This window comes from Brienomyrus brachyistius, chromosome 4, assembly GCF_023856365.1.
Source record: "Brienomyrus brachyistius isolate T26 chromosome 4, BBRACH_0.4, whole genome shotgun sequence".
In the NCBI taxonomy this organism is placed as follows: domain Eukaryota; kingdom Metazoa; phylum Chordata; class Actinopteri; order Osteoglossiformes; family Mormyridae; genus Brienomyrus; species Brienomyrus brachyistius.
In genome coordinates, this window is record NC_064536.1 from 38,002,581 (window position 1) to 38,019,177 (window position 16,597).

Here is a 16,597-nt window from a genome sequence, read left to right on the forward strand (position 1 = left end):
GGGGCCCATGGTGACATCACTGTGCCGAGGGACTTTCCAATGACAGGTGCAGCGTCCAAACCCACCGAGCCACTGCAGGCTGCTGAAGCATGAAACTGAGAATCATAAATAAACATGAAGGAGCTGAGCCGCCCTGGGGGAACAGAGTCTGACTAGTATGGCTCCAGATTCCCTCCCCCCCAACACGGCCCGGTTCTTCTGGAGGGCCGAAGAGGACCTAGCGGCCTTCCACCACTGCCTTATCTTCACCCAGGAGGACGCGTTGGGGGCCCTCTGGCCCTGAAGACAGGGGACCTTCTCTGCATGCAGAGGAATGGTCCCCTAAAGTTCTTTGAAGTTACAGCTACGGATGATGCTTACACCAGAGTCCAGGAGCAGTGCCAGAAGGATGGACACCCTCTGCTGACGTGCTATGGGTGTGAACCCCTGTGGTGCAGGGACAAGAGGGTGATAACTGTATATGTTTTTAACCCCTGTGTGACTGCAGATGCCATCCAGGTCTTCCTGGGATGTTTTATGGACCTGCTTCCTGGGAGATTAGGGATGACTTGGGGGTTTGGACTGGTAGACACCAGTTCCAGGTCCGTCTCCGCCCAGACCCTAGTGGGGCAAGTGTGTTTATCCACCCCCTGGCCTATTTTAATCTCAATGGGAATAGGGGGTACCTTTTTTTATTAAGGACAGTCTCCCTTCTGCTGGCAGTGCCAGATGTTCGGACCATCAAGCCCACTGCTGCCCACGGTGGAAGCCCTCCTATGTGGATGCCCTGTTGGCCAGTTTGCCTGTTATGCATGAGAAGGGCGAGGTTATCCAGCCGCCCACTTTGGAGCAGGAGGAAACAGTGACAGGGGCTGACGGAGAAGCCCTTTGCCAGGAGGAGGAGGCCCTGTTGACGGTGATGATGATGTCTGAGGGGCCTCCCAGTAAGACACTGTGGTAGAAAAATTTTAAATATAACACTTCGAATAAAAGTCGGACCTCTCAGTTTGATGAGGTAAAGGAAATCTCTTTTATTCTAGCAACTCAGCAAAGTGCTCCCATCACACTCTGGCACTTCGTACCAAGTCACATGGAGCACACAGAGCAACCAGTTGATAAACCATAACTCCCAATTCCCAATAAGGATTTCTAAGTCCTGATTGGTCACAAAACACCAACAAACCGAGCTCAAACGTATAACAAACACAATTCTCCTGCTCTATTGGTTTACCAAGGTAAAATCCACCCATCTAGCTCAATTTACCGGAATTTGTCTCGGCTTCTAGACTCTACTTGAGATATGTATACAGATATTGATCATATGACATTGAATCACTATTAATGTTTGTGTGTACCATTGATTAATGATTAACATGTTGTCCAATGACAGCACTTACAGTGCCACCAGAAAGTATTCACACCCCTTCACTTCTTCCACATTTTGTTATGGTACAGACATATTCAAAAGTAGATTTGAGTATAGGTTTCTTTGCAAAATTTACGCAAAATGGTCCATAATTGCAAAGTGAAAACATGTTTTCAGACATTTTATTAAATTTATTAAATTAAAAAATGTAAACATTTAAACACGATAGGTACATAAGTTTTCACACCCTTTGCTATGATACTCAAAATTGAGCTCCGGTGCATCCGATTTCCACTGATCATCCTTGCGATGCTTCTACAACTTGATTGGAGCCCACCTATGGTAAATTCAATTGATTGAACATGATCTGGAATAGCACACACTTGTCTATATATTCCGTATAGAGGGTAAGATGACAGCAACCAAATATAGAGAGATTCTTCAAGAAATCCCACTCCATAGTGCTCTGGAATTCAGATTAGGACGATGATTTATCTTCCAACATGACAATGACCCGAAACACAAAGCCATCCTTGGATGGCCCGGCCAGAGCCCGGACTTGAATCCAATGAAACATCTATGGAAAGACCTAAAGACGGCTGTCTACCGGCGCTGGCCATCCAACCTGACTGGGCTTGAGAGGATCTGCAGGGGAAAATGGGAGAAAATCCCCAAAAACAGGTGTGCCAAACTTGTAGAAGAAAACCCAAGAAGACCTGAGGCTGTGATTGCAGCCAGAGGTGCTTCAATAAAATATTAAGCCATCGGTATGAATTCTTATGAAACACTGGATTAGCGAGATTTTGGCAATAAAAAAATTGCACATCTTTCTAAAAAGTTGTTTTTGCCTTGGCATTATGGGGTACTGTGTGTAGATCTTTGAGGAACAACTACACTCAAATCTATTTCAGAATAAGTCTGTAACATAACAAAATGTGGAAAAAGTGAACGGGTGTGAATACTTTCTGGTGACACTGTATGAATTGCCATCCAGAGCTACGATCGTATTGAAGATGCTTGATGATCAAAGAGCAAAAGAGTTGGGGTAGACTAGGATAATTATGCTAACTGGGGGTTATTGGACTTCACTGAGCAATCACAGTTATGTTGGAGTAACTGCGCATCATTTTAGCCAGCAGTGGGAGCTTCGGTCGTGTGCATTGGCTGCATTCAGAGGAAAGCATTTCGCTGAAGCGTACGCTGGCCAGTTTATGCCAGTAGCGAAACAGTGGAACATCGAACATATAGTCAGCACACTCATCACTGATAGTGCGCGGAACATGATAGCAGTGGCCAAACAACTGCCATTTGAGTACTTGCCTAGCACTGCACACAGCCTCTAATCCTCCATCACAGTGTCTTTGCAGAACATTTTTTTTTGATACTGCAGTAGCAAAATGCAGAAAGGTAGCTGGACATTTTACTGTAAACGCAGCCAAATCAACAGCAAATTGTACATGGACAGAAGACCGAGACTCTCACACAGGATATGTCAACAAGATGGAACGTTACCCTGGACATCATAAAGTGAAGGTGGGTTTTGTCAGAAATGTGCCTGCTTTTGTAAGTATTACATTGTGGGGACCAGGGGCCTGTATCATGAAGCTTCATTTCTTGCTTAGCCTGTCGGATTTAAGGTAGTCTGGGCTAAATGAAAGTGAACGAGGGTAATGTCGATTTAAGCTGGAGCACATTAAATTCTACAAGTTATCTGGCTAAAGAAGAAATCCTGCTTAGTGATCCAGGCCCCAGATTTCTCTGCCATGTGGAGATTGTTACTTTTTTCCACAAGGGTAACCTCAATTTTATAAAAATCTGTGATCAATCAAAAAGAGTAAAATGGCCAAAAGTTTTATATATTTCTTTCCAGTTATTTATGGTTAAGCCTTGAGCTGGGTAAGAGTTAAGGTTGTCATAGTTAGGATTAGGGTTATGCCCATAGAAATGAATGGAGTGTCCCCACAAAGATGAATATTTCTCAGTTTCTCATTAAAAAATGCCGTTTAACTTTAGGTGCATCCCTTGTTGTTCCTCTTGAGAAAGGTTGCTCTTAACACCAAGAATGAGACGCCAAATTGCTGTCACGTCCCTCCGTCCAGCCCTCTCCTGGAGCTTGTTAACCCCGTGTGGAATCCTTCCGTTTTGCCAGCTGTTCTACGTTTCCTGCCATTTAGTCTTGTGTATTTCAGTCCGCGTTCAAGTCTGTTTCCCCAGGTCTGTCATTGACGTATGTCTGGTGTGTTTCCCCTAAATAAAGCCCTGTGTGATGGAACACCATCTACCTGACTCTGATTCCCCCATCCCTGCCTGCTCGCCTAACACGGATCACAACAGAATGACCCCACAGAAGGTTTTCAGCATGTCATTTTTGTTTTATTACTAAAGTTTTAGTAACTTGGGCCAGTACTGGGTCACTCGCCTGCTCCACCTGCAGCCTCTGGCGATCGATGGTCTCCTTGCAGCCGATGTTCTGCTGTGTTGTCACCACTGTTGCCATCCACCCTTGGCTGCACTCCTTCAGATGGTGGGTATGACAACAGTTTTCCATCTTACAGGGGCAGTGAGAGAGAGCATCTGCATTTCTGTGGAATCTGGGCCTCAAAATCAAACCCCTGCACAACCCCCCTAGGTGAGAGACGTGTGGTCAGTATGTGATAGAAAGCACTATCTGCAGAGGTTGAAGTGAAAATTACAGCAGGCCTGATGACAGCCAGGAGCTTGTGGTAGGAAACACGTCTTTTTTTCATCCACCCTCCTGAGGCTCCGCCTGGGACGACACCACTGCAAAACCATGCTGGCCTCCATGTCCATAATGAAGGGGAGTGCTGGGTTGGGGTATGACAACATTGGCACTTCAGTTAGTGCAGTCTGGAGGCGGTTAAAGGCAGTGGTGCAATCTTTGGACCATTTGAAGAGCCGCACCATTTCCATGATCCAGTGGAGTGGTTTGCCAGTGCTGGAAAAGGTCTTCACAAATCATCGAGGTAGGACCCAGGAAACTGAGGAGTTTGGTAGCAAAATTGTGGGGTGGGCCAGTGCACCACGATCTTGCCTAAGTTTGTCGCCACACCCTCACCTTTCATGATATGGCGCAGGAACTCCATCTTAACCACTGGAGGGAGCACTTCTGTGGGTTAGGGTCAGCTTGGTGGTTGGCAGTGAAGACCGTGTGCAGGTTATTAACTGCTCCATCCTAATCAGCAGCATGGAGAAGCAGATCGACCAGGCAGATGATGCACTGGAGGACATGAACCCATGCAGCCCCGCCTGCTAATATTTACACATCAAGAAGCAGACAATCACAGAGTGACACTGCTTAGGTTAAGCCAAACCCAAACCCTACATAAGTTACTCTCACAATCGGAGGGTGACACAGATGCAGGTCCAGACAACAAACAGGCTACAGTGCTAACGCACATTTTCAGTGTATTTAATATAAAGTGGCATAGTGCCTCCTAGGGGTCTGGAGTAGGAGCAGAACTTGTGTCCATGGGTCAGTGCTCATTGGGGATGGACATCATGATTCTGCTCCATGCTTTGGATTTTTGAGTACGGTCACCTAATAGAATCCTTCAGATTTGTCATTTGCCCTATGAGTATGGAAAGGGAAAGTGTCATCTTCTGTGTTTTTCAATAAAGTGTTATGTTACTTTATCACTGATAATTATACCATATTATTCGGTATATTTTATGCTCAAGCTGTATTAGCCATACAGGGGGTCCTTGGGTAACGATGTCTTGACATAAAACGTTTGGAGATTACGATTACTTTCAGACTACGTGGGCAAACTGGTTTGTTTGCGCGAGGTAGAAGAATACGCAGTAACACGGCTTGAAGTCCACTATCAGTTCCTTGGTCTTAGCAACACTGAGAGTGAGTGAGAGAGTTGGCATCCCCCAGTATGCTTACCAACACCATTTTGGACTGTTAAAAGTGTAAGTGTTCCATTTGCGAAGAGGAAAGTCACAATGGAAGTAAAATTGGACATTGTAAAGAGATCAGAAAAAGGGTGTGTTTAGACTCACACCAAAACCGGGTAATGTCACCTTCATAGGAATGGAACTGTGTCGTAACCCAAGGACCCCCTGTACTTATTTTTTCAGATGCCTGTACATCATCACACCAGTAGGTGGCAGAAGTGTATCTCTCTCATTAACAGCAAGGATGTTGTTCACTGACCTTGACTGTGAAAAAACTGAACCATCACCTATTTACTCACCATGGTAATTGAATGACCTGAACAAATCAGTGGAGTAACCAACACAAGCTGATGGCAGCAACCAATTTGTAGAATTTAATTCAATATCTGGTTATGTCCAAGTCTGGTTAATCAAGTTTGCCATATTTAATTAATAAATGAGTTAAAACATTTCCAATAAATTAAAAAATAACAAATTCAATAGAGACGCTCCTCTAATTATTAACTTCAGCTTACAAACTTTCAGACATACGAGCGAAGTGCACTGTCTGCAACATCAATTTTGTTTCCCTGCACACCAATTCTGCCAAGTACGACTTCTGGCTGCTACTCCCGCCACACAGCAGCGTAGCGTGCGTACTCCCAGCATCATTGTCCTTTGTACTTTTGTGTTTGTCCTTAAGATGATGTTGAATAACGACTTACGAACATTTCAAGTTACGAACGACTGTTCGGAACGTAACTCATTCGTAATTAAAGGAGCGTCTGTACTAAATCTTCCAGTTTATGAATCTTTCCTTGTGGCTGTTTTCTGTTCTGTGCTCAGCATTTCAGGAACAAACACGCCTATCACTTAATTCCAGCATACACAGTATCCTGTTCATCCTCTGCTCTCTTTTGGACTCGCTTCATGGATGATTTAAACTTCACTGATACATACTGGACCTCATGAGATTCTCCCTGTAAAGAAAAGAAGAAGTTATATTTTCAAAATAGGATAAATTAAAACAAAAAATCAGTCAATGGAAAACATCCAGTGAAGCGTATTTGGTTATAGATAAGAAGAGAGACGATTCCGCTGTGGTCTGAAGGCCACAGAAAGCCCTGTCAGTGACAGTACCTGATCGTGTTGGCTGGTCCTGCTTCCCCTCTGCTGTGAGTCAGAGCTCTTCCTCAGCGGCGCTGAAACAGTTAAGAGTGACGTCATTCACAGAGTGCACAGGGTGCTCTACCAGCCCTGCTGATAAGGGCTGCTGCTCTCACACTGTCTCACTGCACCTTGCATGCTGGACACACTTGTGTTACAAAGAGACTGGCTGCAGGTTTGAGGTTTTATAACAAGAAATACAATAAAACAATGGTCAGACATAAAGATTTCCAGCCACAGCTGATGTATGCCTGAATATTTAAGCTACTAATATTTTATATAAAGATTGACACTAAGGCAGCTGGTACTGGGTGTAACTTTGGCACTTTCACTGCTCAGCAGTCCTGGAGGTGTGACCCACTGAGCCCCACTGGCCTTTAGCTAAGGAAGAAAGTCAGAGTTACACTGTATCACAGTGTATTAACACACAGCCCACAGGAAGTGTATAGTGTCTGTACCTGACAGACTGCACATCTGCTACGGCCCAGTCTGGGGCTGAATGAGAAACGAAAGGACCAAACAGACAGGGAACATAAAACACAGTGACATCATACATGTCTGACCTTGATTATAACACAAATAGCAGCAGAGTAATGAGATGGTAGCAATGAGAAGGGCGACACAAGGCAGGAGAATCCAAGGCAGGAGGTCAGGGTTACAGGGCCCAGGGTTCAGGGTCTCGGGCTGAGGGGTCGGGCACTGGAGAGGGTGGGCAGTAGACTGGCCTCCAGGAGGGTCTGTAAACATCACAGTATAAACATCATCACTTTAAGGTTGATAACATGTGATCTCTGTTATGAATAGCTTCTAGTTCACATCAAAACCTTCCTTTTGAAACTACTACATAATTAATAAATGTACAAATTCATTGTTACGAGGCGCAGTCTATGGAGTTGGGGAGTAACAGAATACATGTGTGGGTGGATGTGTGATGTGGGGGGGCAGAACAAACATTGGTGCACAAAACAGGTCGTGCTGTATAAACAGAGTGTGTATTTACAAGATTGCTCACCAGTGTAGGTACAGACTTCAAGGGTGACCCAAGACAACATGACAAACAAAACAATCTACCACACAAAATCCCAAACTAACTCACCTATAAAAGAAAACTGAAACAAAAGGCAATCACTCTCACTATTTCTCTATCCAAATATACAAATAAATCGAACAATGAAAACAGCACTCACTCTTGACACCATACACGATACAGACTCGGTATGTCAAAACCACGGGTTCAGCTTTCTGGTAGTCAGGAGCACAGGCAAAATGGTTGGTGCTCAGGAAAGGCAAATACAGAGAACAGGTGACCAAAAATCAGGGGACAAAACAAAACATGATAAACCAGGAAACAGACCTGGGGGGTATTTTCCGTACGTCACATAAATCATCCGAGATCAGACGCCTCGTCTTGGATGAGTTAATGCTGGTGAAACTAATCCGGGATAAGTTGGTTTTTCAAAGGCAGCTGTGTAGTAGATTAGTCTAGCTGGATCCATTCACCCGAGGCGATTGTGCGCACTTACACTGCTTAAAAATCCCATATATATCAAATCTAGAAAACTTGATCGGCAAGTCTCTCATTGACTTCCACAAAATGTAAAAAAACAGGCTCCCTTTTTCACGCAATCCGGGCAGGACCTTTTATTATTATTATTATTATTATTATTATTATTATTATACGGTTTTCCCCCCACAGTCCAAAGTCATGCTGAGGCTAATTGGAGTTGCTAAATTGCCCGTAGGTGTGCGTGCGTGAGTGAATGGTGTGTGAGTGTGCCCTGCGACGGGCTGGCCCCTGTTAGAGTGTATCTGTGTATTTTATCATATTATTATCCTCCTATATGTGTACGTGCAACCCTTAACAACTAACCCATGGCCCAGAAAGGGTTGCAGACAAAATGTCCTCACAGGGGCCTACCAGATTGTGAAACAGGAATAAGAGACCTTGAGAAAGGAAACAGATTCTGTCAACATAGCAGGGGGCCCACCTTGAGATATGTAATGCTTTGTATTAACCCTGTTTCACGGAGGCCTCACACAGCATTTGACTAGTTTAAAGACAAGACCCATGCAACCCCTCCCCTACCCTATAAATAAAGAAGCCAAGGGACTGTCCTGGGTGACACTCAACAGAGGCGCAGATACTGTCTGTTGCACCTGAAGTGGGCACCCTTGCGCAAGTAAAACAGAAAGACGTGTGCTGTCTGGTTATTCCTGGGTCCTAAAAGTGGAAGTGTGTGAGTGGTAAGCTGCGGCGCTTCCTCACACAGGAGATTGTAGGAGTGAAAGCTACGGCGCTTTCTCCTAACAGCCCCCCATCCAGGGTTGTTCCCTGCCTCGTGCCCATAGCTTCCGGGATAGGCTCCGGACCTCCCACAACCCAGTAGGATATGCGGTTTGGAAAATGGATGGATGGATATTGCCTGTAATGGCATAAAACGCCTCTTTAATTGCCTGCACTCGCAGGTGTCCGGGAAAAACAATGAAAACCTGAAGGAAATATTTCAGGCCCGAACAGATTTGGCAAATTGCCTGGCAAACTGCACTCTTTGATATATTTTATACATCACATACAGTAAATAAAAAAACTGCCGCTTCCAAAATATCTCAAGGCAATGCACATTGTCTGTGTGGCTGTGAGAGCCTGACTTCACCTAGTTGGACTCCTACTATACGGAGCCAATAAATCTTTAAGATTTAATATTCCATCTCGGCTGAAGAGGTATCTTTTGAAAACAAAATAATCCAGCAATAATAAAGGATCTTTCCGATTGCACAAAACCCTCTCAATTTCAAATTCTATTTTTATTACTTGTGCACCGATTGCAATTGTTCGCTCATCCTTGAATGGCGAGGCCATGACTGAATGGATTTCCATGCACGGACACTGATTAAGTGTGTGAGCTAATCCTTGTTCATATAGAACAAACCTGTGGCCCGTACTGCCTTATCGGTGTAACTTGTCGGATTTAAGGTACCGCAGTTTAAACTTCATAGGACTTCATATTTGTTCACTTACATTTTGCCCAGACTAACTTAAATCCGACAAGTTACGCCAGTTAAGCCAGTAACCCCGCTTCGTAGTACAGGCCACCGATCGCAATTAAAGCTTGTGTCACTTCATTTTTCCATACATCCTGTCCTGCCCCGAACGTCAGCTCCTCCCATGTGTCACGCCCCCTCATTAACCTCGTGTGGATTCCTCCTGTTTACCAGCAGTTTCTTGTTGTCATTAGAAATAGGTATTTAAGTCTGCGTTAGCTATGTTTTCCCCAGTCCGGTCATTGAAGTCTAACGTCCATCTTGTTATGATCCTTGGTGTTTTCTTAATAAACCCTCGTTCGCCGACTCTCCGTCTTCCTGCTCCTGCTTCCCTGGTCCGATCCAGAACATCTGTGACGTAATAAGTAAACTGGAAAAAGCCCAATAACTAACAAGCTGAATGGAGGCATATTGCCACCTATTGTAGCAGAGTCAAACATACTTTGGTCAATAAATTGATTCCCCTCCCGTGCATGTATACTGGGACAAGGACAGTAGCCCGATTGAATGGCATAGTCAGGCTATAACTGCAGCTCAGCTTAGCTGTGCATGTTAATGTACTGACTGTTAGCTGTTATCGCCAACCGGAACAACTTAGCAGTGATGGGTTACTCTTCTTTGGCCAGCCCTTCAGTGTAATGTCATACACCCTGGACAAGGTAGGGTCACAACCTGTCTGAATCGCAGATACTTCACTGGCAATGGATCAATCGTAAGTAATTCTCATCTCATGAAGCACGTCTCATCATCACATGCTTCTACAAAACTAGTGACCAAGAATGCCGGTGTTGATAGTAGCACAAACCAGGTCCAGCAAACATGAGCTCCACTAACAAAGAAGGAGACGGAGACACGCCATCCAAGCAGTCCAAGCTTGATTTTTCCGCTCCCTGAAAACGTGTGACACAGACTGAACTAAACAGACCAGTTAGCCATGTATGTTGTTGTGAACATGCTGTCGTTATAGATAGTTGAGTCAGATTCCTTCAGAGATCTCATTGGTAAAATATTCCTGTTAGAGGAGGGGTAGTCCCACCATGCAGACACTGAGTATGCTAAAATGAATGTCGAGCTCAAACGCTCATTTTAAAAACATCGGCCGACATTTTCAATTTTTTTGTTAGGTGATTTAACAAAAACAAGTGCGTCATTGTCGTTTCAGAATATGGCTTCCAATTTCCTGCCACACGTCTGGTTTTGTCATAATTTATAATTAAAGTTCAACATAAATTATTACATGACATTAAATAAACTGTTTATCATGTCTTTGCTGGTCACTCAGCACTGCGAAACTGTTTCCGGAATGATTTTCTTTTGTATGAAGCATCAGGATTTTGTCTGTACTAGACAAACTCCAACAATAATCAGCCATCATATTTACACTCCAACATCTTTGGTATCTTCGCTCAATTTCACTACTATCTTGGTGAAATCTGTCACCTTGCTCCTCACTATACAGATTTTCAGGAAAGTAATCAAGGTGCAAGACTAGGAAATGCATCTTAACACTCATTCTACATCCAAGATCTTGAAAACGACATATCATATCCTTGACGTGAACCTCATAGTCAAATAAATTCTTGTTTCCGAGAAATCCATCAATGACTTTACGGAATTCTTCCCAGACTTGCCTCTCCACTGTCACCATTTTGGCTGCAAATACACTGTCCTTCAGCAACCTTCTTATCTGTGGTCCAACAAAGATTCCAACCTTTAATTTAGCATCACTGATTTCTGGAAATTCACTGACTAGGTACTGAAAAGCTTCACTTTCCTTATCCAACGCTTTAACGAAGTTTAAGGTTGGCGTTAGTGGACCAGCAACAGCATACCTGTAACTTTACATAATTGCAAGCTGTCTGTAAACCCTGCTGACTAGTTTGTATAAAAAATGAGTCGTTGACAGGTTACTGGTGATTTTATATGACTGGTATCAGAATGACATTATTAGGTACGCAATGCATTGTCAGGGTTCGCGGTGAGGCGGGTGAAGCGCACGGGCAGGCGAGCGAGTAGGAAGCAGGCAGGGAGCCGCAAGTCGGGGAAAACTGGGGATTTATTAAAGAACGGGACGGGCAGGACAGAACAGCAGCTCGAAGACTCACCAACATCAATGACGGACCAAAAACTGAGGCAAGACGTGGACTGAAATAGGCAAGACAACAGGCTACAGCTGGGTACGATCAGGGAAGCACACGTGGATAATCAGGGGGGCGTGGCACACATGAGGAGCTTACGAGCCGGGTGTGACATGAATTATATATGAAACAGAAAAACCAGACGTGCTGGAGCAAAACTAAATATACTAAAAATGTTTGTTTATGAAGGATATTTGAAAAATGACATTTGATATTATTCACCAAATTTGATCTCGGCTAATGTAATTGAACATGGAGTTGAATTTAAGTTTCTATCGGGGGGGGGGAGGGGGGGGGATCCAAAACCTTTGACATATTCAAACATACAAAAATGTTACGCAATAGTTACTTTACCTTATGGGAAAATTCTGAGAAATAGCCTGTCAAGCATGGGTTATACGTATAGGCAAATATAGCATGGATTTCAAAGTGCATTTTCTTGAAAACGGTACAGTAGATGTTAATCAAATTTTGTCTGAAAATAACTTAGGATCTTGCCTGTCAGAAAGTATAAGACTTGTTTATCTAGTTTACTTTCCTAAATGCTAGCTAATATAATGTCTATGCATACACCACATATTTAAAGCTCGTATAGCTTGACCGGCCATCTGACCAAAGTTGACAACCCTGATTTCATGTCAAAAACAGTAATCACTGACTAATTAGTAGCATAAGAAGAACCGTTTTTTACAATAGGCAGTTGACTAGTCATTGTCCTGCCCTGGCTGTTCCCCTGAACACTGTGCGGACCAGGTTGAGTAACTGTAGCTACATCAGCGATTCTACAAGGATCGGCAGGTAGTCTGTGACTCCTTGTGTTAATCCATTCATATTCGCCAATTTATTGTTGCATATTACATGCAGGCTACCCAGTGTGTCTCTGATCTGAACTATCAGGCACAGTGTTATTCTGGGGAAAATGGCATGGGAACATAGCGTACAAATGGAGAGAATCAGCGCCGAGATCTTTCATTGGCTTGGCTTAAAAATATAAAACGTGTAATGAAAAGAATAGTGACACTAATGAGTACATACAACAGTAAAAGTATTAGCCCAGGAGTTATTTGTATATTTATTACATTTAAATACAAGTTAATTGTAATTAAACGTGTCTGCAAAATCAAAGCCAGTGCTATACTTTCTGGGCACAGCAAGGTACTACCCCCCTCCCCCATGGGTGCTCCTCTCCTGACTCAGCCAAAGACTAAAGACATTTTGGGACTTGGCAAAAGACTAAATGTATTTTGTGGTGCCTTTCGTGAAACAGCAAAAGACAATATCCATTTTCCAATTCCACAAAATCAGTTTCATCCACAAAATGACTGTGCATCATTCACGAAATGCATTTCGACCACAAAATGTCTTTCTTCTGTTGACGAAATGCAAAGTGCTGATATCAATTCTGTGAACAAAATGAAACATTCCTTTTTGATTTCTGTGCATGAAAGAAAGTGAAGTCTTTTTGCTCTTGTGGACAGAATACTGTAAGGAATTACTTGATTTCCTCATTAAATGATGCTTTTTGTGGCTGAGAATGTATTTTACACGAAAATGAGGGCTTGACACTTGGTGCCCCATAGTTGCACATTTACCATAATTTGCCGTTGAATTGAATTAAATTAAATTACCTGTGAATTTCAGCTTTGTACAGTTTCCAAACTTTAGATCACTGCTTTGGATGCAGCAATAGATCAGCAGATCTGCCTCAGTGATGTTCTTCAGCTGCAGACTGTGTGTGTTAGAGTCAGAAACAGGAACCAGCCTCCCTCTGTATTCATCTCTGATGTTATCAAGATTCATATCAAATCCAGAGCTGAACCTCAGGTCCATGACTCTGACTGGTATGTGGTCTGACTGCAGGGAAAACCAGGAAAGCTCTGTCTTTACAGGGATCCCACAAGGCAGAGTGGCTGCTCCTCCAGGCTGGACCTCTATCACCGTCGGCTCCTCAGCCTGGGTCACTAGAGCAGCACTGCAACCTGGAGACACAGAAAACAGAGTAAATATGATATTAATAAAAGCTGAATTAAGCTATAAAGTGTTGAGGTAATAATAAACAGGCTTCATTCAGGCTGCATTAAGATATTTAAAATAGTGCCCTGCATCACCTGGGACATTCTTACCCTGAATCTGCAACCGCTAAAATCAAGAAAACCAGTTTGAACTGTTTGTCATTACAAAGCAAATGGTTCACATGTTTAGTAAGAAGCTGTTTGTAAATGGACAATATGCTCTAAGATTATTTCTGTCTCACATCACATCTGTTTATAAATTCTTACAAGTCTTCTAGATTGTGTGAAAGGCTTTGTACCACATAAAACAACAGTAAGTAAGACACTTCCTTCAAAACATTAACTTTTGTTGTTGCGTTTTATTGAAATTAAGATAATAGTCAGCATCTCTGTATTCAAACAGTCACGTTATTCTCAGTATCACAGCCTCGGCTCTATGGCGTCATTTCTTCAGGTTACATCATTAACGACTAATAATCATTACTGACATTATTATCAGCATTTTCAGTTTAATTTTGATTGTATTTTTTGTAATAATATTGCAGTCACGTTTGATATATTTAATATGAACATAAACATCGATCAGAGACATATCTGGAAATACTAAACACTATAAACATTAAAATATCAAAAACACCATGAAATGTTAAATCGTTCATACTTACAAAGGAATGCGAGACTGAAAAACATTTTAAAGCAGATTTAAGTATTAGGAAGCTATCTTCATTCAAATACAAGGCTGAATTTGTTAAGTACTAAGTTGAGAGTCAGATCACAAAAGGAAATATAGATACTGAAGCCTGTTAGCCAAAAGCGTGAAGTAAACAACATCTCACACTCACAGCTCTGCTCTGTTATAACCCGGATATTATAGCAGGAGCAGTTTGTACCAAATTACCTGCTGGTCCTTTAATGCTGGACTCTGTTCACCACAGAGATTCACACTAAATATAGAAATAAACAGCAGATCACAGAGAAAGTGAGTGAACACAGCACAGCACTGACAGTTTAGCAAAACACAAGAGCTGCTAACTTAAGCTCACTGAACACAATCTGTGTGGGTCCAGTGCACTCCCTCGTACCCGTGTTTGTGGGGTTCTGGGGGGTGGGCTGGTCCAGTGGGCTGTGGATACAGGGAGGTTTGTGCCTGAAAAAGTTCTGGTCTGTTTAAATGAGATGAAAGAGTATAATGCAGATTGCAGCTCTGTTCATTCTACAGACAGCATAGTGTGGGACTCATCTGCACCTCATCTGACATGGCAACAGCAACTCCAAGAATTCAGCATCAAAGGTGCAGATGTGGTTCAAAGAAAGTAACATCCTATGCAGGCTTAAAGAATACACAAAGGCTTGAAAAAGTGCTTGGGATCAGAGCAACAGGTTATATATGTATATAGGTGAAGTGTAAGTTATTACCCCCCCCCCCCCACTGCCATTGTGATCTGTCTTCTGTGGTGTTGTGTTTTATGTTGCACTTATGGTTACGGAGAATGATATTTCGTCTCACTGTATACTTATTGTGTATTGTTGGGATGACAATAAAGCTCTACTTATTTACTTACTTACTTCATTCTACAGACAGCATAGTGTGGGGCTCATCTGCATGTTTGGGTAAGATCCACACCTGCTACGGTCTCTGATGTAAGATCTCTGATAATCACCAGCTTCTCTAAATCAATCACGGGCTTCTCTAAATAAGGAAACTCCACCTCTGGCCCTCTGGAGCTGCTTAGAAACTAACCAGGGCCTTTTAAATCATCTGCTTACTGATTTAGGAGCAAACTGTGGCCTGTGTCTCTGGTGCACTGTCAGGTCTCTCTGTGACTGAGGTTAATAATGGCTGATGGAAAGTCTTTCACAAGCTGGTGGGTTTCAACAGCTTCACCCTGAACGTCTGCAGGGTGCGGTTGTGAATCTTGTTTCCATGGTGACGATGGGGCCACAGGCCTCTGGGTCAAAGCTACACTAAAATGTCTGCTCTCTCCTCTGTAGCTGTAATAAAACACACAGGATCTTCACATGAATCCCAGAGAGGAGCTGATTTGTGTCAGCAGGACACCAGTAAAGCTCTCTGAGAAGGACTTTACCTAATTTCTGGAATGTTTAAAGAGGGAGAGAAAATGTGCTCAGTCATGGTGAGTCTGTCCCAGGAAGCTCAGAATGGGAGGTGATACTAATTATGACTGTGACCAAAACATTATCATAACGCATCTAGAGGTTTTCCGGTTCAATTAGTAATTGTTATGCATCCACTGAAACTAATTTAAAAGTCTTTAAACTACACATACACTGAAATGGAGCTCCATTGTACATTGACATAAACATTAGTCACTCTTATTGATCCAAAACTTTAAAACTGTGAAAGATCAAGTCTGAATCTTTCTAGACCACAGACATTTTGCTCTTCTTTATTGTAAATTCAGGGTACAGACACTGATTTGTCTGGAATGATTCTGCTAAACAGTGTGTAGCTAATGTGTCGGGGAACATTGACATATGCAGAATTATATATGTAAATGTAGTGTGTAATGTAGTTTATAAGGAGGTACAGCACTGAGAACACTAATGAAACTGAATGTTTAAAGTAAGAAAGTCAAGCAAGCAGGCTGAATGTGCCATGAACACTGTTTCGTATACAGAGACACAGCATGCGTGTTCATCCTGCTGTGCTTCTCTGGAGACACAAAACTGCCTCCCTGTGCTGCTGACCGGCTGAATGCTGAGGGACCGGCTTCAGTTCCCTCTACGGGACCCCAGGCGTGGTTCAGTTTGCTTGGGGCTGATGTCTCTCTGTCTCCCTCTGTCTCTCTCTGTCTCTCTCTGTCTATGTCTCTTTCTGTCTGATGTTCCATCAGTGTGTTGAATCTGCCTCTTGAGGACCACAGAAGTCTGTTAATTGTTTTCAGAGCCACTTCTGCTACATTCTTCAGAAAAGTCAAACAGCAGCAGTCTAAAGGTAAAAATACTACCCCCCACGACAATGACCCCCCCCC

General features: G+C 43.0%; 2 protein-coding genes across 13 annotated transcripts in view; both read right to left on the reverse strand.

Annotated features, from left to right (window-relative positions):
• LOC125740872 (uncharacterized) overlaps nucleotides 1-16,597 on the reverse strand; it is a 141,385-nt gene that overhangs the window by 27,998 nt on the left and 96,790 nt on the right. The gene's annotated exons all lie outside the window — the stretch shown is intronic.
• On the reverse strand, nucleotides 5,512-14,448 carry LOC125740877 (uncharacterized). Its single transcript, XM_049012681.1, has 5 exons — nucleotides 14,270-14,448; nucleotides 13,221-13,571; nucleotides 6,976-7,149; nucleotides 6,386-6,447; nucleotides 5,512-6,225 (listed from the first exon to the last, which is right to left on the reverse strand). Exons 1-5 carry the CDS (start codon nucleotides 14,292-14,294, stop codon nucleotides 6,115-6,117), a joined length of 723 nt encoding a protein of 240 aa, XP_048868638.1. The 5' UTR covers nucleotides 14,295-14,448; the 3' UTR covers nucleotides 5,512-6,114.